Below are 26,914 nucleotides of genomic sequence, written 5' to 3' on the forward strand. Positions count from 1 at the left end.
CCCTTGGATGGTCAGACACCCTGAGCCAATAGGCTGGTCCTGGACTTATTTCCTGGCATAATTTACATATTATTATTTAACTATTTATGGTTTTATTACTACTTAATTATTTATGGTGCAACTGTAACGAAAATCCAATTTCCCCCCGGGATCAATAAAGTATGACTATGACTATTTATGGAAATGAATAACCAGTCGACATTTTGGACGGAGTCCCCTCATCGGGACTGGAAAGAAAGGTGGAAGAAGCCAGAATAAGGTGGTGAGGGAGGGGTGAGGAATACAAGCTGGCAGGTGATAGGTGAGACCAGGTGAGAGGGAAGGGGGGTGGGTGAGGCAGGCGGGCGGGATGAAGTAGGAAGCTGGGAGATGATAGGTGGAAGAGGAAAAGGGCTAAAGAAGGAGGAATCTAATAGGAGAGGCCAGTGAAAGTCAATACAGACTAGTTGGCTCAATAGCTTCCAAGTTGTGAACAAGCGACATAAGCCCCACCATATATAACGCAGTAATCTGAATGAATGATTTTTCTGATAGAGAGCAAATATTAAGATTTCCATCCAAAGTTTTCAAATGACAAAAAAGTGCTCAAAGCTGGACCAATAGATCACATTACACAGGTTCTCTGACTCAGAAAGATTGAGGTGATGTGATTTTGATCAATTACAACATACAGGACATCAGCTGGTCCATATTATCATTCAGACGAATAATTAAAGATGACAATTTTGACATATTGTGGGTGAAATGTTAGGCAGTTTTTCCAAATGCAATAAATTACATTCAAAATGTTTGCTGAGAAAGTTGACATGTCCACTGGCCATTCTGATTGATTGTCATACTTCCACTTTCACTCACTGCTCTGTAACTCAGTTGGAGAGCTTACCATCATCACTGGCAGCACGTCATTCACCCAGCCCTTCCGTTGCTGCATCTTACTGGCAAAGCAACACCATGCACACCCTGAATGTACATCTACGAGCCACTGTCATTGTATTCAGACCTCCACAGTCAGAAACAGAAATAATGACTAGATAAACACAATAAATCGCTGGAAATCCAGTGCAACACACACAGAATGCTGGAGGAACTCAGCATCTATGGAAAGGAATAAACAGTTGACGTTTTGGGCCAAGATGCTGTCTGACCTGCTAAGTTCCTCCAGTTTTTTGTCTATATTACTAATTACTATCTGAAGCATGGTGGGCTATGGACTAAATGCAGGTCAATGGGACTAACAGTTCATGTGGGAGGGTGGGGTACATTGGGAATGAGCGAAATGGCGTGATTCCTCTATTTGCTAATATACTTAGACACAAAATCTTTTCAACCCAAGTTTTGTAACCGAATATTTTTCTGCTATTGTAATTATACAGTGGCATGCAAAAGTTTGGACACCCCGGTCAAAATTTCTGTGACTGTGAATAGCTAAGCGAGTAAAAGATGAACCGATCTCCAAAAAGCATAAAGGTAAAGATGACACACCTCTTTAATATTTTAAGCAAGAAAACCTTTTTATTTCCATCTTTTACAGTTTCAAAATAACAAAAAAGGAAAAGGGCCCGAAACAAAAGTTTGGGCATCCTGCATGACAGTACTTATTAACAACCAATTTGGCAAGTGTCACAGCTTGCAAACGCTTTTTTTAGCCAGCTTTGAGTCTTTCAATTCTTGTTTGGGGGATTTTCACCTATTCTTCCTTGCAAAAGGCTTCTTGGTCTGTGAGATTCTTGGGCCATCTTGCATGTACTGCTCTCTTGAGGTCTATCCACAGATTCTCGATGATGTTTTGGTCAGGGGACTCTGAGGGCCATGGCAAAACCTTCAGCTTGTGCCTCTTGAGGTAGTCCATTGTGGATTTTGAGGTGTGTTTAGGATCATTATCTTGTTGTAGAAGCCATCCTCTTTTCATCTTCGGCTTTTTACAGACGGTGTGATGTTTGCTTCCAGAATTTCCTGGTATTGAATTCATTCTTCCCTCTACCAGTAAATGTTCCCCGTGCCACTGGCTGCAACACAAGCCCAAAGCATGATCGATCCACCCCTGTGCTTAACAGTTGGAGAGGTGTTCTTTTCATGAAATTCTGCACCCTTTTTTCTCCAAACATACCTTCGCTCATTGCGGCCAAAAAGTTCTCTTTTAACTTCCAGTCCACAGGACTTGTTCCCAAAATGCATCAGGCTTGTTTAGATATTCCTTTCAACGTTTTGAATAGAATTTTTTGGACGAAACATTATTCCACTAGTCCCATTGACCTGCACCCAGTCCATAACCCTCCAGACCTCTCCCATCCATGTAACTATCCAATTTATTCTTAAAACTTAAGAGTGAGCCTGCATTTACCACGTCAGATGGCAGCTTGTTCCACACTCCCACCACTCTCTGAGTGAAGAAGTTCCCCCTAAACCTTTCCCCTTTCACCCTAAAGCTATGTTCTCTCGTATTTATCTCCCCTAATCTAAGTGGAAAGAGCTTACTCACATTTACTCTGTCTATACCCCTCATAATTTTGCAAACCTCTATCAAATCCCCCCTCATTCTTCTATACTCCAAGGAATAAAGTCCTAATCCGTTCAATCTTTCCCTTTAACTCAACTCCTGAAGAGCCAGCAACATCCTAGTAAATTTTCTCTGCACTCTTTCAATCTTACTGACATTCTTCCTATAGTTAGGTGACCAGAATGGTACACAATACTCCAAATTTGGCCTCACCAATGTCTTATACAACCTCCCCATAACATCCCAACTCCTATACTCAATACTTTGATTTATGAATGCCAGGATGCCAAAAGCCTTCTTTACAACCCTGTCTACCTGTGACGCCACTTTCAGGGAATTATGTATCTGAACTCCCAGATCCTTTTGTTCTTCCGCACTCCTCAGTGCCCTATTCTTGACCCTGACTGTGATCAGTACACATGCTTTTCAATATAGCCAAACATCTAGGTTAATTCTGAACCCAGCTCATTATACTATACACATGTCAGGTTTTCTTTCAAAATACCACTGAAAATGTATGTAATCGCATAATATGACTTAGCATTTTAAAACAGAACAAATTGCAGAATACTTCACTCTGCAGTTCCAAAGCCCAGAATTCTCTCCCAGTACTGTGAAACTATTTCCTCACCTAATAACTGTCTCTCCAGCTGTGGTGATGAGAAGGTCTCTCTCTGCCCAGATAATATCAGAGGCTCGATCTGTCTTTCCACTCAACTTGACCTGCAAAAATAAACAGAGGTGGGCAAAGTAGAATGGAAACCCTGTAAAATCAGAACTTCCTTCTAGTAAGATGGTAGCACACTCAGACACAGAGACCTCTTCATCCTTTATGTCTTATTTTTTTAACAATTGTGTGACGGGGTCCTGAATTACCCCTATAAACTGTGCTCGATTACCCCTATGAACTGTGCTTTTGAAAAGCGAGAGAGAGAGAGAGAGAGAGAGAGAGAGAGAGAGAGAGAGAGAGAGAGAGAGAGAGAGAGAGAGGTGCTCAACAACAGACACTTTGTTAAAAAGAGAAAGAGAGTTATTTAATACCGACATCTTATTTTTAAGAGAGAGAGAGATGAAGTCTGCTTGGAGATGGTGTTATGATTTTTCGGCGGGTTGTTTATACTTTCTCCAAGGTCATTGCCTGCCTGTACATTCTTACACGGACAAAGGAAGGAGGAGTTCTTTGAGAGACAGTTGGTACTCAGTATGGTGAGATAAATAGAAGGTCAGACGATAGACCTGCAACACATGTTTTCGGACACTGAATGAGCTTTGTTGTGCCCACAGAAAGAGTGGGTTTTTGGAGAGTCGATCAGGCAGATCAATCAGTGGCTCTTGCAGTGAGAAGAAGGAGTGACCGGTGGGGAGTTGTCCATGTTTCAACCCTTGCCTGAGTTGATAATTCCACCACAGAAAAACAGTCCCCTTTGTTGTGGTCAGTCAGTGACTTCTAAAGGATTTCAGAGGACAACGGGAAAATCGACGGCGTCAGCTCACCTGAAGACTCAAATCTCTCCCTCTCTCTCTGTCCATCACTACTCAACTCAATACCACGAACTGAACTGAACTTTACTCATCATCGTATTTACCCCTAGACTTGAAGAAACTTGGTTTTCCTATATATTCCACACTTACTTATATATAATCATTGCTAACCTGTTTGATTTATTTGCAATTATATTGCTGTATTGCGTAGTTACTAATAAATATTATGAGGTAATAGCAATACCGGACTCCAAAAGTGTTTTCCATTTCTGCTGGTTCGTTAACCCGTCACGGGGTATGTGACAATTGCAAGACATTGCTGGATATTAAGAGCACCAAGTACTACAGCTCTACACCACTAGCGAGTTGCTGAATAATGGTGGAACTGGACTTGTTGCACACTGTGCTGGAGCCTGCTTCAGACAGCCAGGAAAGGAGGTGTCAGAGTCGGTGCGCAGTCCAACAGGGTGATTGTTTTGGACAATTCATTATTATTTTATATATCAAGCAGTAGTAAATTAAGGCAACTGGACTTGCTGTGTTGTCTAGAAAACATTTTGCCACTCATCTGAGAAGCTTCTTCAGTTCTAATCTATGGTGGGTAGTCTAGTTTATAAACTCTGAGGCTACGTCCACACTAGACCGGATAAATCCGTAACCGAAGCTTTTTCTCTTCGTTTTGACCCTCCGTCCACACTGAAATGGTGTTTTCCTCACCCAAAAAAGGGGCTTTTCTAAAACACTCTCCAGAGTGTTTAAATCTGAAAACGCCGGTTGGCCGTTGTAGCGTGTACGGGGTAACCGGCTAATTTTAAAACTGCTGTCATGATGTGCCGAAACAAATGGTGGCAGCAGCGCGGCATCTCATTGTTTTCCTGAACGCAACCTCCAACACCACAACAATATCTGACAATAGATACGTAACAGCCGAATGTAACATTGTATGGAAATACAAGATAACACTGATGCAGACATGTTTTATACATTTAACAAGGTGCTTTATTAATGTATTGCTTGTGCAAACATTCAGTAGATGCAATTGTCACTATTGCCCAGTAACTCGTTTTATTGCACATGTTAAATACAGCAAAAGAATACACAAAGACATGGCAAAAGTAAAGGCAAACAAATGAGGTAACAGCAAATTTCACTTTTGCCCAGTAACAAGCCTTATTGCATTTAGTTGTAGCTGTCGTCCCTTTCATCGGTGAAGAGACTATGGCTGTAGGAAATGTTTCTGGACAAACGCGCACCAAGTCTTTCGTTTGGCAATTTCCTTTTAAGTTTTTCTAGTCTGTAACTGGACAAACGCGCACCAAGTATACCGTTTCCTCTTTGTTTGTTTTCTGAGTGTCCTGCGCATGCCCTGTAGGAGGAGATTCACCCAAATATCTGAGATATTTTCAAAAACGCCTGGTGTGGACACCTATCGTTTTTATGCGAAACCGGCGTTTTCAAAATTATCCGGTCTAGTGTGGACGTAGCCTCAGTTATTCAAAGGTATAGCAATCACATGTGGGTTGTTAAGAGTCATAGCGGTAATGAGAGGGTCATTAGTCTTATCTTTGCATGAATGAGGTGTGAACTGTTGTGGAGATGCCAGCGATATCATCTATACTATCCAATGCAATTAGAACTGCACAGATTTGTATAACAGTGAGACAAAACAACCATTTCACAAACGGATAGCCCAACATAGGAGGGCTAACACCTCAGGCCAAGACTCAGGACAAGGGACACTCCTCTGATGATAACAATGTCCACATTTTGGACAGGGAGGACAGGTGGTTTGTAAGAGCAGTTAAAGAAGCCATCTTTGTCAAACTGGAGAACCCCGATCCCTGAACAGAGAGGGTGGATATGACATCACCTGTCAGCTACTTACAATGCAGTCCTAACATCTCTACCCAGGCATCATGTGATTGCCAAATCTTTAAACAACTCAGTTTATAAACCGGAAAACTGATGATGAAAAATAATGAGAGGCATTGATCATGTGGATTGTCAGTGGCTTTTTTCCAGGGCTGAAATGGTTGCCACAAGAGGACACAGGTTTAAGGTGCTGGGCAGTAGGTACAGAGGAGATGTCAGGGGTAAGTTTTTTACTCAGAGTGGTGAGTACGTGGAATAGGCTGCTGGCAATGGTGGTGGAGATGGATACGATAGGGTCTTTTAAGATACTTTTGGATAGGTACATGGAGCTTAGTAAAATGGAGGGCTGTCGGTAAGCCTAGTAATTTCTAAGGTAGGGACATGATCGGCACAACTCTGTGGGCCGAAGGGCCTGTATTGTGCTGTAGGTTTTCTATATTTCTATGTTAATTAATCTCAAAGGTTTTAATTTCATCCACCAGTTTGTCTCCCAATTTATTACTAGTATAACAGACTGGCACTCAAGTCCAACCCTTAAAATCCCAGTTCCTTTTCCAAAAGTGTTATGCAGCAAGATAATATGATGGAATCCTAAGAATGTTGACCTTCATAAATAAGGGAAAAACAAATGGAAATATTATTCATAAAAGTAACAACCTTTGTTCCAATTTTCATCTTAAAATAAACTTCAATGTTCATTTCTAATTCAGCTCAGGATTGCTGATTTAGAACAATAACCCTAATACTGTTACCTTCAGGGTATTTTAAGACATAGCAATAGATCGGCCCATCTAGTCTGAATTTTCTGTATGAAATGGCCAGTTCACGTTGAATATATATTTGTCTGCCAACCTTTGCACTTCCCCCTTCTTTTGTATTGTCTGCCCTGCTGGATATGGCCAGAGTATACAACATGACAAAGACTACACGATTTTAACAAGCTGGATTATTTAGTATTTATAATAAGTATCCATGGATGTTGGAAAAATGGAGAACTACGTGGGAAGGAAGGGTTAAGTTGATCTTAGAGTCGGTTAAAGGGTCGGCACAACATTGTGGGCTGAAGGGCTGTACTGTTCTATGTTCTATAGTTGAGCTCGGGTATCTGCTGAAGGCCAGAATATACAGTATGTCCATACCTTCAAAAGCTCTTGACTTGCTCCATCTAGACCAATGCGGTGCTGAGACAGGAAGAGCGCCTCAGTCACTATCATGAGGATTTCCTTTTCCTCCATGTACATGAGCTTCCTGATCGGCCCGTCAGTGTGGAGGACTTGCAGACTCTTCCCTTTCTCACCAACGTAGTACACGATTCCTAATTGAGAAATCCACGTTAGTCTTACTGGTTCTCAGCTACGTTGGAGAACAAAACTCACAAACAAAAGACACCACATGCAAGGATCCGGGAGATCATTAGCAACTTTCCATTATAGTGTATTAGTCAGGATAGAAAACAGAACTGATTAGAGGATAGGATTAGTGAGCTAGGGCTCATCTCTTTGGAGTAGAGGACGATGAGAGGTGTATAAAATGTTACGTATAGAGCAAGGGGAGAGCCAGAGACATTGTCCCAGGTTGGAAAGCCTAAAATTAGGGGGTGTAATTTTAAGGTAATTGGAAGAAAGGTCAGAGGCAGGTATTTTTTTTCTTTTACACAGAGAATTGTGAGTGCATGGAATGCACTGCAGTGGTGGTGGTGGACGCAGATATACGAGAGACGTTTAGAAACATGGAGGGTTATCTGGGAGGGAAGGGTTAGAGTGGGTTAAATGGTAGGTGTGACATCAAAGGCCAAAGAGCCTGATTTCTGAATGGACAATGACCCATGAACATTACCTCACTTTTTTCCCTCTCTTTTGTACTACTTACTTAATTTATTTTTTATATGCGTATATTTCTTACTGTAGTTTATAGTTTTTTTATTATTGTGTATTGCATTGGACTGCTGCCGCCAAATAAATTTCGGGACATAAGCCAGTGATATTAAATTGGACTCCGATTCTCCCTGATTATACTGTTTTTAATGAAATTATGTAATAATTCAAACATCTCTCTGAATTTTAAGTATTTTTTTGAGCAGAGTGCAATTTTTAAAGCTGCACAGATTGTTTTGCTCACCATCTGTAGAGGTGACAAAGCACACGATTCCTTCTTGAAGTCCAATTTTAAATGGTGCATCTCCCTTTCCAACCTTCCTCCAGTTAAACATGTCCAAAGCATTCTCATCTCCACTCACAGCTGCTTTTGCCAACTGCACCAGATCCCTATAGAATGAAGCACTCCAGTTAGTCTCTTGTAGACAAATAATTACATTACATGTACCATTAGGGGGCAGCATGGTAACATATGCTTTGCACAGTAGCATAGCAGCTAGCGTAATACTCTACAGATGCAGCTGTAAGATCAGGGTTCAATTCTCACTGCTGTCTCGAAGGAGTTTTATACATTCGTTCTGTGACCACGTGGGTTTCAAAGTCAAAGTAAAAATATCCAAGGACCTTGAGAATCATTTTCTTGCAAGCATTTACCAGAAAATAAAGAAATACAATAGAATTCCTAAAAAAAAATTATATATAAGCAAAGACTGACAGTGTGCAAAAGAAAAGTTGTACAAATAAAAAATACTGAGAACAAGAGTTGTAAAGAGTCCTCTGGGTGCTCCAGTTTCCTCTCACCTTCCAGAGACACACGGGTTAGGGTTAGCGAGTCATGAGCATGCTACATTGGTACAAGAGGCAGGCTGTCCCCAGCACATCCTTGGACTGTGTTGGTTCTTGACACAAAACAACATATTAGGGTTTGTTTCATTGCACCTTTGACAGGTAAAACTAATCTAATCCATTTGTGCTAATCCCTCAAATGCTAGCGGTGAGAGATAATCCTCTGATCAATACAAGTGTGAAGCTCTTGCTAACGTGGCTCCTATTACGAGCAACAACTGGAGAGCTGCTTCTTCACTTTTCACAGGAAAACTTTTAAAGCATTTTACAAACTGTAAAAGGTAATACAAATATGGCAGCCAGTCTCAAAATTGAAAGAGCCCATAATCATGTTGGGGATGTTAGTGATGTAGCAATACTGGCCAGGGTATTGGAGGGGAAGACCTGGAGATAAATGGGACAAAGGCCTAGCTAGGTAGGCAACATGGTTGGCCAGGCTCTTTGGGATGATAGGCCTGTGCCTGTGCTATATTGCTCTTTAACGTATAACATCTTTCTGAAGAGAATTGTAGGATCTTCAGCATCTATCTGAACTAGAGCATTATGTTTTGATATTCTGCCTGACAAAACAGTGCTTTGGGTATCAAAGAACTCCTTCATTGTTGTAATTAAAGATCAGTCTAGACCAGGCTCAGTTTCTGGATGGCTGCTCAAATCAGAATCATTTGTATAGCCCAAGGATTATTGCTGCCACACAGGACAGAGACTCTGGCTCCTTGTGACTTCAGATTCTGCCTGCACTTCATTTGCACATTCTCCATGTGACAAGAGGAATTCCACCTGGTTGCTGCTGTTTCCTTCCACATTCTGAAGTGCAGCAGGCTGTAGGTTATTTATTTCGTCATTCATTCTTTCTTTCTTTATCAATCTTTTTTATTGATTTTAAAAAAGCATAAATACAATCAAGAGAAGAATTAGTTCAAATATATATATCAGTAACAATATAAACCAAGATTAAGATAGACATTGTTAAAATTATAGATATTGTTAAACTAGTATAAAATATATAATAAAAAAATGAAAATAACAATTCTCCTCTTACCAGTTTATGAAGAGAAAGGAAAAAACATTGGGTTTTAACTGAAAAGAAAAAAAAACCCACTACGCTATATAAAAAAAACAAAACAAACAAAAAGGGACTGGGCAGTCCATTTTGAAGATACAACCAAAAAAGAAAGAAAGACTTCCTGATCAAATCTAAAACTTCGAAAAAAAATTGAAAGAGTAGTAAATCAAATTAAATAAAAATATTGGATAAAAGGTCGCCATGTTTGCTCAAATTTAAAGGATGTATCAAATGCCTGACTTCTTATTTTCTCTGAAATTAAATAGGACATAATGGAGGAAAGCCAATAAAAGACCATAGGTGGATTAGAATCCTTCCACTTCAATAAAATGGCTCTCCTAGCCAGTAAGGTCGAAAAGGCTATAATATGTTGAGCGGAAACAGGAATATTTCCTGCTTCTGATGGGATAATCCCAAAAATTGCCATAAGCAAATTAGGTTGTAGATCCAGATCCAAAACTCTTGATAGTGTTTTAAAAACATCTCTCCAAAAGTTACCTAGCTTTATACAAGACCAATACATACGAGTTAAAGTGGCCAGCTCAGTATTACACCTGTCACAAATAGGATTAAAATTCAAGAAAATACACGCTAATTTATCCTTTGACATATGGGCCCGATGCACTACCTTGAACTGTATCAATGACAGGCACAAATAGATGAGTTGTTAACCGAATGAAAATTTTTACTCCATTGATTATCTGAAAATGACTCTTGAAGTTCCGATTCCCAAGCGTGTTTAATTTTATCATTAGATATCATTCGTGAACTCAATAACCGTCTATAGATTATAGCTATCAACCCTTTTTGAAATGGTTTAAACTGAAAGAGAACATCTGTCATATTAGGTGGATAAGCAGAAGGGTAATTTGGTAACAAACCACGTAAAAAATTTCTAATTTGTAAATATCTAAAAAGGTATACATTAGATAAATCATATTTATCCACTAACTGAGAAGAAGACATTTTAACAGTCCCCTAAAACAAATCTGAAAAAGTTATTATTCCCTTGGCTTTCCAAATTAAAAAGGCCTTATCCAAAATTGATGATTTTAAAAAATAATAAAAATAGATATTACTAGAAAGAATAAAATTATTTAACTCAAAAAATCTACGAAACTAAACTAAATTCTTAATGTATGTTTAATAATGGGGTTAAATTCTTGTCTGCCAATCTTGGAAAACAAAAAGGGAAGAGGAACTCCCAGTAAAGAGGCCAAAAAGAATCCTTCCACCAAGTTTACCTCTAGATCCAACCATGAAGGACATTCATGTATATCTGAATAGCGAATCCAAAAAGTAATATATCGAATATTAATTGCCCAATTATTCATTCATTCAATTGGAAATACATTGTAGAATAGGTCCTTCTGGTCCAACAAACCACACCACGCAGCACCCCACCTATTTAACACTAGCCTAATCACAGGACAATTTACAATAATCAATTGACCTACAAACTGATACAGCTTTGCACTGTGGGAGGACACCTGAGCACCCAGAAGAAACCCACGCATTCACAGGGAGAACGTACAATTTCCTTACAGAGGGCCTGGAATTGAAATCTGACGCTGAGGGGTAATAGCACTGCACAAACCGCTACGTTGTTTGTCACTAGCATGTAGAATCTGAGTGGAAGGGGGTTGATGAAAATGGGATTAATGAAGGGCTAGTATAAAATGGGTGGGTGGTTGGAAGTAAACTAAAGGACCTGTTTCTCTTTGACTCCATCTGACAAAGGGCTTGCAGACAATTGACAGATCTGACAGTTGCATAAAATGATTCCTGAATGAGATGCTGAAGTCGTACTTACTCTCCTGGGGCTGGAGGTTTGAAGATGCAGTGAACCAGGTGCTTGCCATAATCCTGCTTAGTGAGTGGTGGTCCTTGCACATGCCCATGCTGATCCACTCTCCAAATGATCAGCACTCCAGCCTGGTGCCAAACACATCATGGGTACAGCAAACAAGTGAATTCAAGCTGTTACAATTTCTCATTAAGAACTTGATTATGGAAAATATTTAAGATCTACCTTTAACATCTACAATGCACCACAACACAGTGATAAAACTGCCAATCAAATTGGGCTTTAGGCACTTCAAACAACCTTCCAGTAAGACTGATTTATAACTCAGATTAACTAAAATTATCCGCATAACAAACTTAATGCATTTCAATTTGTTTCATACAAATAATGACCCAATCTCCAACGAATGAATAGAGAAGCAAAGTACTGGGCGTCGTCTCAGCCAATTGGTAGCTGAGAAGGCAGAAAGAGCTGGAGTTTCAAGTTCAATTCCAGAAGGAGCTTCCGCTGCCACTAAGGGCCAAAGAGACTGCACTGTGGTGCAGAGTGCTATGTTAAATGAGTTTTCCCAAGAGTGCCTCCAATGAAGGACAGTGGATTCCGGTGAACTGGGACATTTCAGGACCAGTGCATTTTCGCCCAGTTAACCAGCTGCACCATTGGCTAAATTTTGATGGAAATAATAAACAATGTTTAAAGAAAGGTAAACTGTCATTTAAGTAATAAATTATGTATCTAAACAAATCAGAACATTATCAACACTATTACAGTACTACAAAACTGTATTGGTTCCTAATAGCAATTGACAGAGGAATTCTATGCTGCTGTGTTCTTTACATTGACTGGAAATGAACAAATTCAGTGCAGACACCTAGTGCAGATAACTCCTGCCAAAGGGTCCCGGCCCAAAATGTTGACTGTACTCTTTCCCATAGATGCTGCCTGGCCTACTGGGTTCCTCCAGCATTTTGTGTGTGTTGCTCAGATACCCACCATCTGTAGATTTTCTCTTGTTAGTGCAGATAATGGACAACCTTCATACAATGCTTTCAATGATTTCATCTCCCAAATCTTCATTTTCATTGTAACATTCAAGATGATTGTCAATGCCTTCAAATTTTTCATTGTTCCTAACTTGTTGAAATAGTGAAATTATCACTCCCAGCCATTTCTCTAAGCTTGAATACTTGAAACTGCAGTGAGCAGAACAGTTCTGAATTGTCTTACTGCTTATTTCTCGCCAACCATCAGTAACAAAACTCACTGCTTTTTGAACACACACATGCAACTGACGCTATTTAAAAATTGTCTGCTTGAAGCACAGTGCAGCGTCTAAGGCCATACAAGTGCACACGACCAACACTAGTTCAAAACCTTTTGGCAACAGTCTCCAGTCTCAATTAAGCAGCAAAGTGTCCCAAATAAACGAAGGGAATCCCAGCTACTTTCTCAATCAGATTTTGTTTTTTCAAGAGCTGTCCCTGATTAACCAGAATCCACTGTACATGCTTTCTTAAATATAGAAACCAAAACTGTACACAATACTCCAGTGGTATGAGCACCCAGTAAAGTTGATCAAAGCTTCCATACTTTATTCTACACGGTCCTTGGCAATAAAGGCTAACATTTCAGTGGCCTTCGTAACCACTTTCTATAGTACGGAGGTACAGAACTCCGCCATGGACAGTCCTAAGCCCAGCTGCAAAAGGAGGGTTGGGCATGGGGCTAGCAACCCCATCCCGTAAAAACCCAGAGCTACAGAAACACCAACAGAAGCTCCAAAGACCTCATCCCTGGGAGACGAAATATGAAAACGCGTTACACCTGGGTTCAACATGAAAGACTGGACCAGGACAGAGGATTCCAGCAAGCTGCTGTCAGATGCCCCAGCAGGATTGACAGGCTTAACAAAAAGCAGAGGTATAGGATGAACAGAACACCATGGACTCCATCTTGCACTTCCATGGATTGTGTTATTTGTATTGCACTATTTTTGATAAAATTGTCTTGTATAATTTATTTTCTGTACCAGTGATGCTGCTGCAAGTTTTCCCACTGTACCTGTACCTCACTGTACTCATGCACATGATAATAAACATGACTGGATTTGACTTAACATCTTACATTTCATACACTATTTCCATCTTTAATATCTCTATTTTTCCCTTTCAGGATTCTTTTGAAGATCCTGACCTGCAGTTACACGCTGACTATGGTTCTTTGCCGGAATGGGACCTGCTGTTGGGGTTTCATGAATGGCCGTTGTTCAGCACAACAAGGGCTCGGCCTAAGAGCTTCCCTCGCCTTTGGAGGTCTGAGATTTTGTGGCTGTGGAGATGGGGGGGATCAGAGGTCGGTGCCTCTGCAGAAGATTAGTGTGTCATTGGAGACAGAAGATCACTGGTTGTGTGCCCAGAGACCCAAGATCTTTGGGCACAGAGCTCGGAAAAAGCGACGCAACAGACTTTTTAAACATCGTAAACCAATGAGTTATTTGTTATGTCTCCCCTCTCGCCGTGAAATGGAGACATCTCTTTCTCCCTTATTCAGGGGAGGGAGAAAGGGGGGGGAGGAGAGGGGGGAGAGGGGAGAGGGGGAGGAGAGGGGGGAGAGGGGAGATGGGGAGGAGAGGGGGGAGGAGAGGGGGGAGGAGAGGGGGGGAGGAGAGGGGGGGAGGAGAGGGGGGAGGAGAGGGGGGAGGAGAGGGGGGAGGAGAGGGGGGAGGAGAGGGGGAGGAGAGGGGGAGGAGAGGGGGGAGGAGAGGGGGGAGGAGAGGGGGGAGGAGAGGGGGAGGAGAGGGGTACTGACTGACTGTGGTATATTGAATACTGGGTGAACAAGCAGTCTTTGGGGAAATTGCAAGACTGTGTCTTTGCTATGGTTTGCTTATACTTGAGTGCTCAGTGGCGGGTGCCAATGTTTTTTTTGCCAGTGGGGGGGGAAGGGGGTATTGTTGCTTGCTGCCGCTTCTGCGCAGGAGGGAGGGGAGCTGGGTGGGGGGGACTTTGGGGTTCTAACATTTAACCGCCATTCATTCTTTTGGGGCACTCCTGTTTTCGTGGATGGTTGTGAAGAAAAAGCATTTCAGGATGTATACTGTATATATTATCTCTGATATTAAAATGTACCTTTGAAATGACGACCCTCAGAGCCCCCTGCACACAGCATTTTGTACACTCGTTCCAATTTAATTACAATTTGCTTTTTAAATTCTTCTTTTGAATCCCCAATTTTCTTGGGATCTAATTGATACTCCACATGCCAGCATTTTGCCTACTTTCCTAACCTACCCATATCCCCAAGCAGACTCTTTGCATCACGCTTCTACCTTTCTATCATCAGCACATTGTCTACAGTAATAACTAGTTCTTTGGTTCATCATTAGCATAGATTATAAATGTCCCACAGTATGTCAGCAAAGACTCTCACAAATTTCTACAGATGTACAGAGGAGAGCATTCTGACTGGTTGAAGTCTGGTACGGAGAGCCCACTGCACAGGATTGGAAGAAGCTGCAGAAAGTTGTAAACAGACAGCTCCATGATGGGCACTCACCTCCCCAGTATTGAAGACATCTTCAAAAGGTGATGCTTCAAAGAGGCAGCATCCATCATTAAGAACCTCCATCACCAAGGACATACCTTCTTCTCATTGCTACCGCTGAGGAAATGGTACAGGAGCCTGAAGACACACTCAACGTTTTAGCAACAGCTTCTTCCCCACCGCTATCAGATTTCTGGATGGTCAATGAATCCATGAACACTACCTCATTTTGTTTTCTCTTTTATTGCTCCCATTTTGCACTACTTATTTAACATTTTCATGTACATTTCTTACTGCAATTTACAGTTTGTTATTATGTATTGCTGCAGCAAAACCACAAATTTCATGACATATGCCAGTGATATTAAACCTGATTCTAAATTTCTCTTTCAAAGGATGATGATTCTGCTGAATATGGTGGACATGTCAAGTTTGCACCGAAATGTGAGGTGACACTTGGGAGTTGTTCCCAGCAAATCCTGAGCTGTGTTGGATGTTGACACAACTAATGCATTTCACTGTATGCTTCGATGTACATGTGATAAATAAATCTGAATCTGATTCTGGGCTTAAGAATACATAGTACCTGGCTCAGGGCAGCTTCTGTTTTTATTCTGTTAAACGGACCTTACCTTTCACATGATAAAGATTAATTCTTGGTCTCTCTGTCTACCCTATCATAGCCCTTGCACCTTATCGTCTGCCTGCGTGCGCTTTCCCTGTAACCGTATATCCTGAATTCTGTTCTTTATTTCCTCTTATACTACCATGGCACACGCATGTATGTGTGGAATCATCTGTCTGAATAGTATGCAAAATAAAAGCTTTTCACTCTATCTCAATCCATGTTGGATTAAAAGTTTCTTCCCCCAGGCAGTTAACCTGATCAACCATTCTAGTTCTACGCTGCAGAAGTGCAGCAGTTAGCGTGACACTATTACAGTTCAGAGTGTTGGAGTTTGGAGTTCAATTCAAGAAGTTTGAACGTTCTTCCCGTGAGCGTGTGGGTTTGGATCAGACCAAAGACATATGGGTTAGTAACTTAATTGGTCACTGTAATTTGTGTCGTGATGAGGCTAGGGTTAGGTGAGATGTTCAGTGGTGCAGCTCGTTGGCCTGAAAGGGCTGCTCCAAGATGGATAGATGGTTAGATGGATAACCCCCATTACTAGACTATAAACCATACCATAGCCTCTATTTTTACATAATATTATCTTTTTAATTGTTGATTGTTATTTTTTGTTGCACATTCTGCTAACAAACCACAGCAAACTCCTAAGCAACACACACAAGATGCTGGAGGAACTCAGCAGGTCAGGCAACATGAATGGAAATTAATAAACAGTTGATGTTTCAAGCCAAGACCCTTCATGGGGACTGGAAAGGAATGGGGAGATGGCAGAGAAGAAGGTGGGGTGGAGGGAAAGGCAGACAAGCTAGAAGGTGATTGGTGAAGCTAGGTGGGTGGGTGACGGAGGGGGATGAAGTAAGAAGCTGGGAGGTGACAGGTGGGAAAGGTAAAGGGCTGGAGAAGAAGGAACCTGATAGCAAATTCTTAATAATCTTAATGTATATAGCAAATAAAGTTCTTCCTTGATCTTTGATATGACAATAATAAACCAACCAACCACCCGTACCTCAATAATTATCCTTCAGGAGCTATAATCTCTCATTTTCCACCAGAAAGCTTTCTGTGCATTGTGTTCACATTACTGCAGTTTGGTTCATCACAATCTCTCACATACCTTATCAGCAGAGACCAGCCGCGTGCCATTGCTGCTCCATTCTAAGATGGTGATCTCAGTCCGGTGTATGCTGCCTGTTATCTGGTGTTCTTCCCAACCATGATCAGCCCAAAATGTCACCACTCCAGTTTGCCAACCAGCTGCCAAGATCCTCTTGGAAGGATGCCAACTAATGAGTGATGGCTGGAAAGGACGTTCGACGTGTGCGTTGGGAATGTGTTCTCCCTGTAAATAGGAAAACTTCAGAACACATCCTCTCACTCAGTGTACAGTCATTGTGTCCAAAATCATACAAGTACACTTCATTTCAACCTATGCACAGTTGTTACGTTGGTGTGGGTTTGTTTCCACCACTTACTGACTGGTGGGGAAGGATCACAGTTCCCCAAACAAATGGTCAAATGCTGCCCTCTGTACTTACCATCATAAATGTAAAAAGTGGTAGAAATACGCAGCAGGTCCAACAGCATCCGATCAAGCCAGGTCATGAAGGATCAATTTCTCACAGTGTTTCCAGCATTTTCTGATTTACCTAGTTTTAGACTTCTGAGATCTGATGTTTTTTGCACCAAGAATAACATCTCATATTCCACTTGATGGCATGAACATGAATTTCTCTCCCCTCTGTCCAACCAGCCCATCGCCCCTTTTCTTTCCCCTCTACCACCCTCTCGATTTGCCCTTCACCCACACATTCCTCCCTCTGGTTTGCCTTTTCATCTCCTTCCCTTCATCTTATGGCCAAGACACATTCCATTTTCTTCAAGCCTTTGTCACTTCAGCAGGAAGGATCTTGGCCTGAAACGTAGACTGTACTCTTTCCATAAACGCTGCCTGGTCTGCTGAATTCCGCCAGCATTTTATGTATGTTGCTTACCTTCTTAATGACTTTTTTTAGTTGCCTTCTGTTGGTTTTTAAGTTTCAAATCCTCTAACTTCCCACTAATTTTTTCTCTATTGTATGCTCTCTCTTTGGCTTGTGTGTTGGCTTTAACTTCTCTTGTTAGCCATGGTTATGCCATCTTGCCTTTAGGATACTTGTTCTTCTGTGTTCTTCCTGTGTCTTCTGAATTACTTCCAGAAATTCCAGCCATGCTGCTCTGCCATCATCCCTGCCAGTGTTCTTTTCCAATCAATTTTAGCCAACTCCTCTCTCATGCCTCTGTAATTCCCTTTATTCCACTATAACAGTGATACATCTGACTTTAACTTCTCCTTCTCAAATTTCAGGGTGAATTTGATCACATTATGATCACTTTCCCCTAGGGTTCTTTTACCTCAAGCTCTCTAATCAATTCTGAGTCATTGCACAACACCCAGTCCAGAATAGCTGATCCTCTAGTAAACTCAACCACAAGCTGCTCGAAAAAGCCATCTCATAGACACTCCAGAAGCTCCCCCTCCTGGAATCCAGCACCAAGTGATGATGATGGTGATAATAATCAAAGACCCCATCCACTCTGGACATTCTCCCTTTTCCCCTCTTCCGTCATACCACAAGTCTGAAGGACAGCTTCTACCCCACTGTTATGAAATTAATGAATGGTCCTCAGTACTCTTGGCCTCACAACTGCCCTCGTCTGGGTCATTATTGTTTACCTGCCCTTCATTTTCTCTGCAACGGAAACCATTTACTTTGCGTCCTGTTATTGTTTATACTACCTTAATGCACTGTTGTAATGAAATGATCTGTATGAACAGAATGCGAGATCAGCAAGAGTGCAATTCCCAGACTGGAAGTGAGACTGAGGCAGAAACCATTATGACATTTAAACAGTGCTTGGATGTGTATTTTTAGATCTCCGACTGGCAGCACTGTGAACAGTGCAGGAAAGCAGAATTAGGCTGGATAGTTCTCGTAGCTGCGAAAACAAGTGACTGAATGCCCTCCTTCTGTGCTCAAGAATTTTCCATGATTTTCTTTGTCATACCTTTTGATGAATCTATTTGGCAAATGGCTGTAGAGGAGTGAATATGAATAATAACTGATAAAGATTTCAAGCTTCACGATTCAATATTGTTTAAAGATTAACGAACACAATAATTGTTACTCTGGATCCGATGCAGCACAAAAGCAAACAACATGATAAAGAACACAACAATCCAAAACACAATAAATATAAATACATAGGATAGCTTATACAGTACTGTGCAAAAATTTTATTTATATATGTTTTAAAAATGGGGGAGGGGAAGAAGAGGGCACTAGAGTAATGTAGTAATTTTATTTATTGCACTGTTGCTGCAAAAATAACAAATTTCATGAAATATGTGAGTGGTAATCAACCTGATTCTGATCTGGGTCTCTATTGTGGACTGAGAGTGGGAAAGGGGCAGAGAGAGGGGAATCATGGTTGGGAAAAGGGCAAGGGAAAGGGAAGGGAGCAGGATACACCATAGAGACTTTCTGTAATGATCAATAAAACGATTGTTTGAAATTAAATTATCTTGTCTGGTGTCTCAGAACTGCATTTGTCGACACTCACACCACCCCCTCCCCGGACTCCTCTCCCACAGTGCTCCACTCTCGCCATTCCCAATATCCTTTGCTCCCTCCAGATTTACAAACTTGCCCTCTGCTCCATGTTGACAAATATAGTACTGCATGTATGTCTTAGGCACTCTAGCTATACAGGTACACCCTGCTTTTCGAAAGTTCGCTTTACCCAACTTCGTTTTCACGAAAGACCTACATTAGTACCTGTTTTCACTAACTGAAAGAAATACGAAGAGGATTTTTGCTTTTACGAAAAAAGGCGAAAAGTGAAATTAGCGTTCAGCGTTTGTTTTGCAGCCAGCTGTTATAGAGGCAGCGCGTACCCCGAGCAGCGAGAATGGCGCTGCCAAGCTCCTTCCCCGGGAACTACACTCAGCATCTCAGCATCAAGCCACCATAGTTTTGAACTCCGTGAGATTTTCGCTATGATTGACAATGCTGCAATGATTGCAGAAAAGTACCACTTTAATTTTGAAAGGTCACGTAGGTTTAGGGCAGGTTTGCAGGATGTTCTGAGTGCTTACAAAGAACTGTATGATAGAAAAATATTGGAACCTTCCAGTGTGCTCGCTGTCTTCCCGATTCTGGTAAGTGAAACTACACTGTACATACATTATTTCTACTTTATATAGACTGTGTATTTATCATATCATTCCTGCTTTTACTATATGTTAGTGTTATTTTTAGGTTTTATGTGTTATTTCAGGGGTACCCAAACTTTTTTGCACCGCAGACCGGTTTATTATTGACAATATTCTGGCGGACAGGCCGACCCTGGGGGGGCGGGGGGGCAGGGGTAGGGTTGCCAACAGACAAGAGTAGCAGTTAAATATGTTGTGTTTACCTCAGAGAGACTACAATGACCATGAAGCCTTGTGCAGGCACTAGTGCGCATGCGTGTACATGCCGATTTTTTTCTACAAATCATTTTTGGCGATTCGGTTCGGGGGGGTGTTAATCACGACTGGAATATAGGTGATAAGTGGCTAATACACTCAATTTCGTTTCTAAAAGGGTTTATCTAACGAATTTAATATTAAACACACAGCGCATATTTTCCTTGCATGAATATAGTGATAAGTCAATTATCAGGGGAGGACAGGGGAGCTTGAAGTAAGTGTTGAACAAACTTCCAGTAGAAGTGGTAGAGGCAGATTCGGTATTATCATTCAACAAAAATTTGGATAGGTATATGGACAGGAAAGGAATGGAGGGTTATGGGCTGAGTGCAGGTCGGTGGGACGAGGTGAGAATAGCGTTTGGCACAGATTAGAAGGACAGAGATGGCCTGTTTCCGTGCTGTAAGTGTTATATGGTTATATAAGTCACTTATAAGTCAATAGCATCATAATATTTTAAGTAACATTTGGATATTAAACACACAGCATATATTTTCCCCGTATGAACACATAAAATCATTGCAACACACCAATATCGCTGAATCAGTGGGAGCCCTGGGCTTGTTTCCCTGCAACAAGGCAGTGCCATCGAAGGGTGATGGGAGACAGCGATACTCAAATGGGTTCCTTATGTCCAGTCTATTCCGTAATTTAGTGTTCGTTGCATTCATTGCAGAGATATGTTGGTGATGGAAGCAATGTTTTTGGTGTTTTCGTGGCTATCTCAGGATATTTAGCCTTGAATTTGATCCAGAGTGCCAGCGGAGATGTTATGTCAAACATACTTTTCAGCCCGCCGTCATTTACAAGCTCAAGGAGTTGATCTCCTTCCCGCGCTGACATGGACGACGTGCGGGTAATGACCTTGCATGCGTTCAAGCTCAACAGTGGGCATGACAGGGAATGAGGAAAGGTGCAGCTGACTCATATCACCAAATCATATTGTTTCCTCGCAGCCCAGTAGCACATGCTTTGCAGCCGGTACCAGTCCGCAGCCCGGTGGTTGGGGACCGCTGTGTTATTTGGTATGATTTGGTAGGCTATTTTTTGGGTCTGGGAACACTCAAAAATTTTTCCCATATAAATTAATGGTAATTGCTTTCTCGCTTTTCGCCATTTTGGCTTACGAAAGGTTTCATAGGAATGCTCTACTTTCGGTTAACAGGGGAGACCTTTATATAGTGCCTATAAAAACTATTCAACCCCCTTGGAAGTTTTCATGTTTTATTATTTTATAACATTGAATTACAGTGGATTTAATTTGGGTTTTTTTTGACACTGATCAACAGAAAAACTCTTTTGTGTCAAAGTGAAAACAGATCTCTACACATGATCTAAATTAATTACAAATATAAGACACAAAAAAAATTGATTGCGTAAGCATTCACCCCCTTCAAGTCAGTATTTAGTAGATGCACCTTTGGCAGCAATTGCAGCCTTGAGCCTATGTGGATAGGTCTAAATCAGCTTTCCACATCTGGATACTGCAATATTTCCCCATTCTTTACAAAACTGCTCAAGTTCTGTCAGATTGCATGGGGATTGTGAGTGAATAGCCCTTTTCAAGTCTAGCCACAAATTCTCAGTTGGATTGAGGTCTGCAATCTGACTTGCCCACTCCAGGACATTAACTTTGTTGTTTCTAAGCCACTCCCGTGTAGCTTTGGCTTTATGCTTGGGGTCATTGTCTTGTTGAAAACAAATCTTTTCCCAAGTTGCAGTTCTCTTGCAGACTGCATCAGGTTTTCCTCCAGGATTTCCCTGTATCTTGCTGTATTCATTTTACCCTCTACCTTTACAATCCTTCCAGGGCCTGCTGCAGTGAAGCATCCCCACAGCATGATGCAGGCACCAACATGCTTCATGGTAGGGATGGTGTGTTTTTGAGGATGTGAGTATTTGGCTTATGCCAAATAAAGCATTTAATCTGATGGCCAAAAAGCTCAGTTTTGGTTTCATGAGATCATAGAACCTTCTTCTAGCTGGCTTCAGAGTATCTCACCTGCTTTCTGGCAAACTCTAGCTCTAACTCTAGACTCTAAACTCTAACTCTAACTCTAGCTGAGATTTCAAGTTTTTTTCAACAGTGGCTTTCTCTTTGCCACTCTCCCATAAAGCTATAACTGGTGAAGCTCCTGGGCAACAGTTGTTGTATGCACAATTTCTCCCATCTCAGTCACTGAAGCCTCCAAAGTTATCATCGGACTCTTGGTGGCCTCCCTCACTCGTCCCCTTCTTGCACGGTCACTCAGTTTTTGAGGACTGCCTGCTCCAGGCAGATTTACAGCATTGCCATATTCTTTCCATTTCTTGATGACTTAACTAACCTCTAAGGGATATTCCTTGACTTGGAAATTTTCTTATATCCATCTTCTGACTTCTGCTTTCCAATAACCCTTTCGATAAGTTGGTTGGAGTGTTCTCTTCTTCATGGTGTAGTTTTTGCCAGGATACTGACTCACCAGCAGATTGGACCTTCCAGATACAGGTGTATTTGTACTACAATCAATTGAAACACTGTGACTGCACACGGTGATCTTCATTTAACTAATTACGTGGCTGCACCAGTGAAGATTTGATGTGTCATATTAAAGGGGATGAATACTTATGCAATCAATTATTTTGTGTTTTATATTTGTAATTACTTTAGATCACTTAGAGATCTGTCTTCACTTTGACACGAAAGAGTCTTTTTCTGTAGATCAGTATCAAAAAAAGCCAAATTAAATCCACTGTAATTCAATGTTGTAAAACACTAAAACATGAAAACTTCCAAGAGGGATGAATACTTTTTATAGGCACTACATATGTGCCTAAGACTGTTGCACAGTCCTCTGTACATAGATTGATTGTATGTCCATAAAGTGACGCTAGGCACACGAGTATCGGTCAGTGCCACAGACAGGAAATTGATAAATGATGGTGGTACCCAAAATATAGACTCCAAAAGGAAGAAAGAAATAGCAAAATACTCACCTGCTCGAGATATACATCCACGCTGCCTACTGGACTGCTGCTGGTACTGACAGAGGTCACTGCCAGCAAAGGATGGATGTTATGCCAAGAAATCTCGGACGGAGAGCCCACAGTACCTGATGCCTCAATACGATGATCAAAGTATACTGCCATGTTAACATTGTCAAGTTCTGTCTAGTTCTGTCAGGAGACAAGGAAATTTTAAACAACACTACAGCAATAATAGATTTAATAACTTTCATAGAACAGTACAGACCCTTTGCCCTTTATGTAATGCTGTCTTATATAAGCTTTCTCAACGATGAATCTAACCATTCTCTCTTTCAATGTCCATACATTTTCATTTCTCTTTCATCCAAATGTCTGTTAAATGTCCCTACATCTTCATTTGTCTTCAAATGTCCATACATCTTCATTTCTCTTTCATCCAAATGTCTGTTAAATGTCCCTAATATATCTGCCTCTCCCTCCATCCCTGGCAGTGCGTTCCAGGCACCCACCTCACACATCTATCTCTACTAAAGTTTCCTCCAATCACCTTAAAATTATGCCCTCCCATAGTAGCCATTTCCACCCTGGAAAACGTCTGGCTATCTACTCTACCTATGCCACGTAAATCTTTTACACCTCTGTCAAGTCTCCTCTCGTCCTCATTCACTCCGAAGAAAAAAGCTCTAGTTTGTTCATCCTATCCTCATAAGACATGCTTTCTAATCCAGGCAACATGCTGGTAAATCTCCTCTGCACTCTTTTGAAAGCTTCCACGTCCTTCCTGTAACGTGGCAACCAGAACTGAACACAATACTCCAAGTGTGGTCTGACCAGCGTTTATCTACCTTCTCCGACTTCTGGTATGGCTGCAATAAACAATTGGATGAGCAATCATTTCCTAAAACTAACTGAAGATACAACTGAAATACTTCTGGTTGGCCCCAAAGCCAAAAGAGATGGATTTCTTGGTCCACTTGAAAAATCAGAATAAAAAATCCTGGATGTTATGATTGCAGGATTGAATGGTTTCTCATACGAAGAGCATCTGTATTCACTGAAATTCAGAATGAGGGGTGACCTCACTGAAACCTATCGAATGGTGAAAGACCTCGATAGAGTGAAGGTGGAGAGGATGTTTCCTATGGTGGAGTGTCTAAGACCAGAAGACACAGCCTCAGAATAGAGGGGCGTCCTTTCAGAACGGCGATGAGGAGGAATTTCATTAGCCAGAGAGTAGTGAATCTGTGGAATTCATTGCCACAGACAGCTGTGGAGGACAAGTCTTTATGTATATTTAAGGCAGAGGTTGATAGATTCAGGGCATGAAGGGATATAGGGAGAAGGCAGGAGATTGGGGCTGAGAGGAAAATTGGATCAGCTCTGATGAAATAGCAGAGCAGACTCGATGGGCCAAATGGCCTAATTACACTCCTATATCTTATGGTCTTGTGGTTATCTTTGATTCAGATTTGAATATTAAATCTCACATAAAGAAAGTGACCAGAGCAGTATTTCTACACTTGAGAAATATTGCAAAGGTACATCCATTTCCGCCACGTGGTGACGCAGAAAAACTAATTCACGCCTTTATATCGAATAGACTTAGATTACCACAATGCACTTTTTACAGGCTTTCCAAAACAAACTTCAACTCATTCAGAACTCTGCTGCTAGACTTTTAACTAAAACCAGGACGAGGGAACATATCACTCCCATCCTAGCTACTCTGCATTGGCTAGAATTGATTCTTTTAGAATTGATTTTAAAGTTCTCTTACTCGTTTTTAAAGTTGTCAATGGTCTGGGACCAGAGTACATCACAGATTCATTTTGGTTTTATTATCCTGCCCGAGCTCTCAGGTCTTCTTCCAACGTCTCTTAAATTTAAACAATCTCCCTCAAAAGAGAATCGACAGGACAGCTTTTTGAACTATGTTCCAAAACAGTGGAGCTCAATACCTAAAACTATAAGGGATGCAGACTCAGTTGACACTTTTAAACATCATCTGTTTATTTAACCTTGCTTTTAACTGACTCTTTTTGTCTTTTATTTACATATTATTTTTATTTTTCATATTTGTACTCATTCCATTGCAAAGCACTTTGAACTTCATTGTCTTTATAAAAAGTGCTCTATAAATAAGTTATTATTATTATTATTATTATTATTATAAAACTGTAACATTACCTCACGACTCTAGTACTCAACCCCCCGACAAACGAATATCAATAATCTTACGTCTTCTGGCGTGGCATCTTTGAGGGAACTATGGACATGGACCCCAATATCCCACTGTTCCGCCACACTGTCAAGAATAACTTTCAGCTGGAATCATGGAAAAGTATACAGCACTTTATACAATCCTGTTCACTCACTACCAGCTTCAGCAAGACACTCTCACAGATCCAAATTCCTGAAGATGAAGAGAAGGACATCACCTAATCCAACCTGGGATACAAGGGCTAGACTGGGTTACCACACTTCTACCCTAGCCACAAACAAGAAACAATCTGCAGATGCTGGAAATCTGCATCCTTGTGTGTGGTGCTTCTACTCTAGCCCCCGGCTTTGGCCCACCTAATCCCACCACCAAAACTAAGATGTCCTGAGAGCCACTGGGACAGGGTGTGGCATTACCTGAGGCACAACGGCGGCAGGCCGCCTCCCAAAACTCAGCAGCAGCGAGCTATGGCTCCCCGTGCAATGGAGCCCTCAGCGTTCCCGCAGTTACCGTAACAACCAGCCGGAGGACCGGAAGCAGCTCCAGTCAGCGCCGGAAATTCCCGAGTAAGGCCAACAATCCTCGCAGCCTGAAAGCGGACAGGGACCGCGTCGGAAATTGCCGAGCCGGCCCGGAAATACACGAAGATGCGAAAGTTTGAAATGACAGAAAGAATCACAGCTTCTGAATAATAATCTGCTGAGTTCCTCCAGCAGTTTGTTGTGCTGTTTTGGAATAAATCTTCTGTTAGAACTGATACAAGAACTGACTAAGAAGTTGCTTAGGGTTAATTTTGAACATCAGTAACAAGAAATTCCCCAGTTATAGAAAACTGGTTGGTTGCTAAGGCAAACGAGGCATTCCACGTTGTCTTTCGATGTACACAAATTAATTTGAAACCGAATCTGATTAATTATTCCTGTTAGTCAAAAGAAAAACTGCAGATGCTGAAAATTTTAAATTAAAACAGAAAATATTGCAAACATTCAGTTGGTCAGGCAGCCTCTGTGGAGAGAGAAATAATCTAACACCTGAAACATGTTTCTCCTTCGACAGATGTGGCCAGACCTGCTGAATATTTCCAGTATTTTGTTTTTTTTTCTTTCTTTCTTCTTGTTATTGAGTTGATGCTATTTTTATTCCCTCTGGCTTTCCCTCGGGATTGAGTATGACTTCATTTCATTTCTCCGGTTCTAACGTGACAGACCACTATATCCACAGGTAAGATCTGATGAAGGACCTCGGCTTGAAACATTAACTGTTTATTCACCCCATGAGTACAACCTGACTTGCTGAGTTGCTCCAGCATTTCGTGTGTTAACATAAAACTATGCAGCACAATACAGGCCTTTCGGCCTGTTATTTTGTAGATCAGTCTAACCCTTTCCACCCACATAGCCCTGCACTTTACAGATGAAAATCAACTGAAAACTGGAGCTACTGGAAATCTAAAATGAAAAGAGATTTGACCTTATAGGGGGAAACCATACTTTTTCAGGAATTTATAGTTTTTATTATTGTGTGTTGTGATGTACTGCTGCCACAAAACTACAAATTACATGGCATAGGGTCTTTTAAGAGACTCCTAGATAGGTATG

At 41.2% G+C, this 26,914-nt stretch overlaps 1 protein-coding gene across 2 annotated transcripts in view; it reads right to left on the minus strand.

The window, feature by feature from the left end:
• Window positions 1-25,872, minus strand: part of ift140 (intraflagellar transport 140 homolog (Chlamydomonas)) — a 225,761-nt gene extending 199,889 nt beyond the window's left edge. Inside the window, exons 1-7 of one of the 2 annotated variants that reach the window (XM_063059480.1) lie at window positions 25,733-25,872; window positions 23,105-23,284; window positions 16,733-16,957; window positions 11,451-11,572; window positions 7,970-8,115; window positions 6,991-7,166; window positions 3,129-3,220 (exon numbers count right to left, since the gene is read on the minus strand). In XM_063059480.1, the coding sequence (XP_062915550.1) occupies window positions 3,129-3,220; window positions 6,991-7,166; window positions 7,970-8,115; window positions 11,451-11,572; window positions 16,733-16,957; window positions 23,105-23,257 (914 nt within the window). In that variant the 5' untranslated portion in view covers window positions 23,258-23,284; window positions 25,733-25,872. Of the gene's footprint in view, window positions 1-3,128; window positions 3,221-6,990; window positions 7,167-7,969; window positions 8,116-11,450; window positions 11,573-16,732; window positions 16,958-23,104; window positions 23,285-24,872; window positions 24,955-25,732 lie in introns of those variants that run through there. The other variant, XM_063059479.1, reaches the window with a different exon arrangement.
• Window positions 25,873-26,914: the final 1,042 nt, after the last annotated feature.

This window comes from Mobula hypostoma, chromosome 9 (assembly GCF_963921235.1).
Source record: "Mobula hypostoma chromosome 9, sMobHyp1.1, whole genome shotgun sequence".
NCBI lineage: Eukaryota > Metazoa > Chordata > Chondrichthyes > Myliobatiformes > Myliobatidae > Mobula > Mobula hypostoma.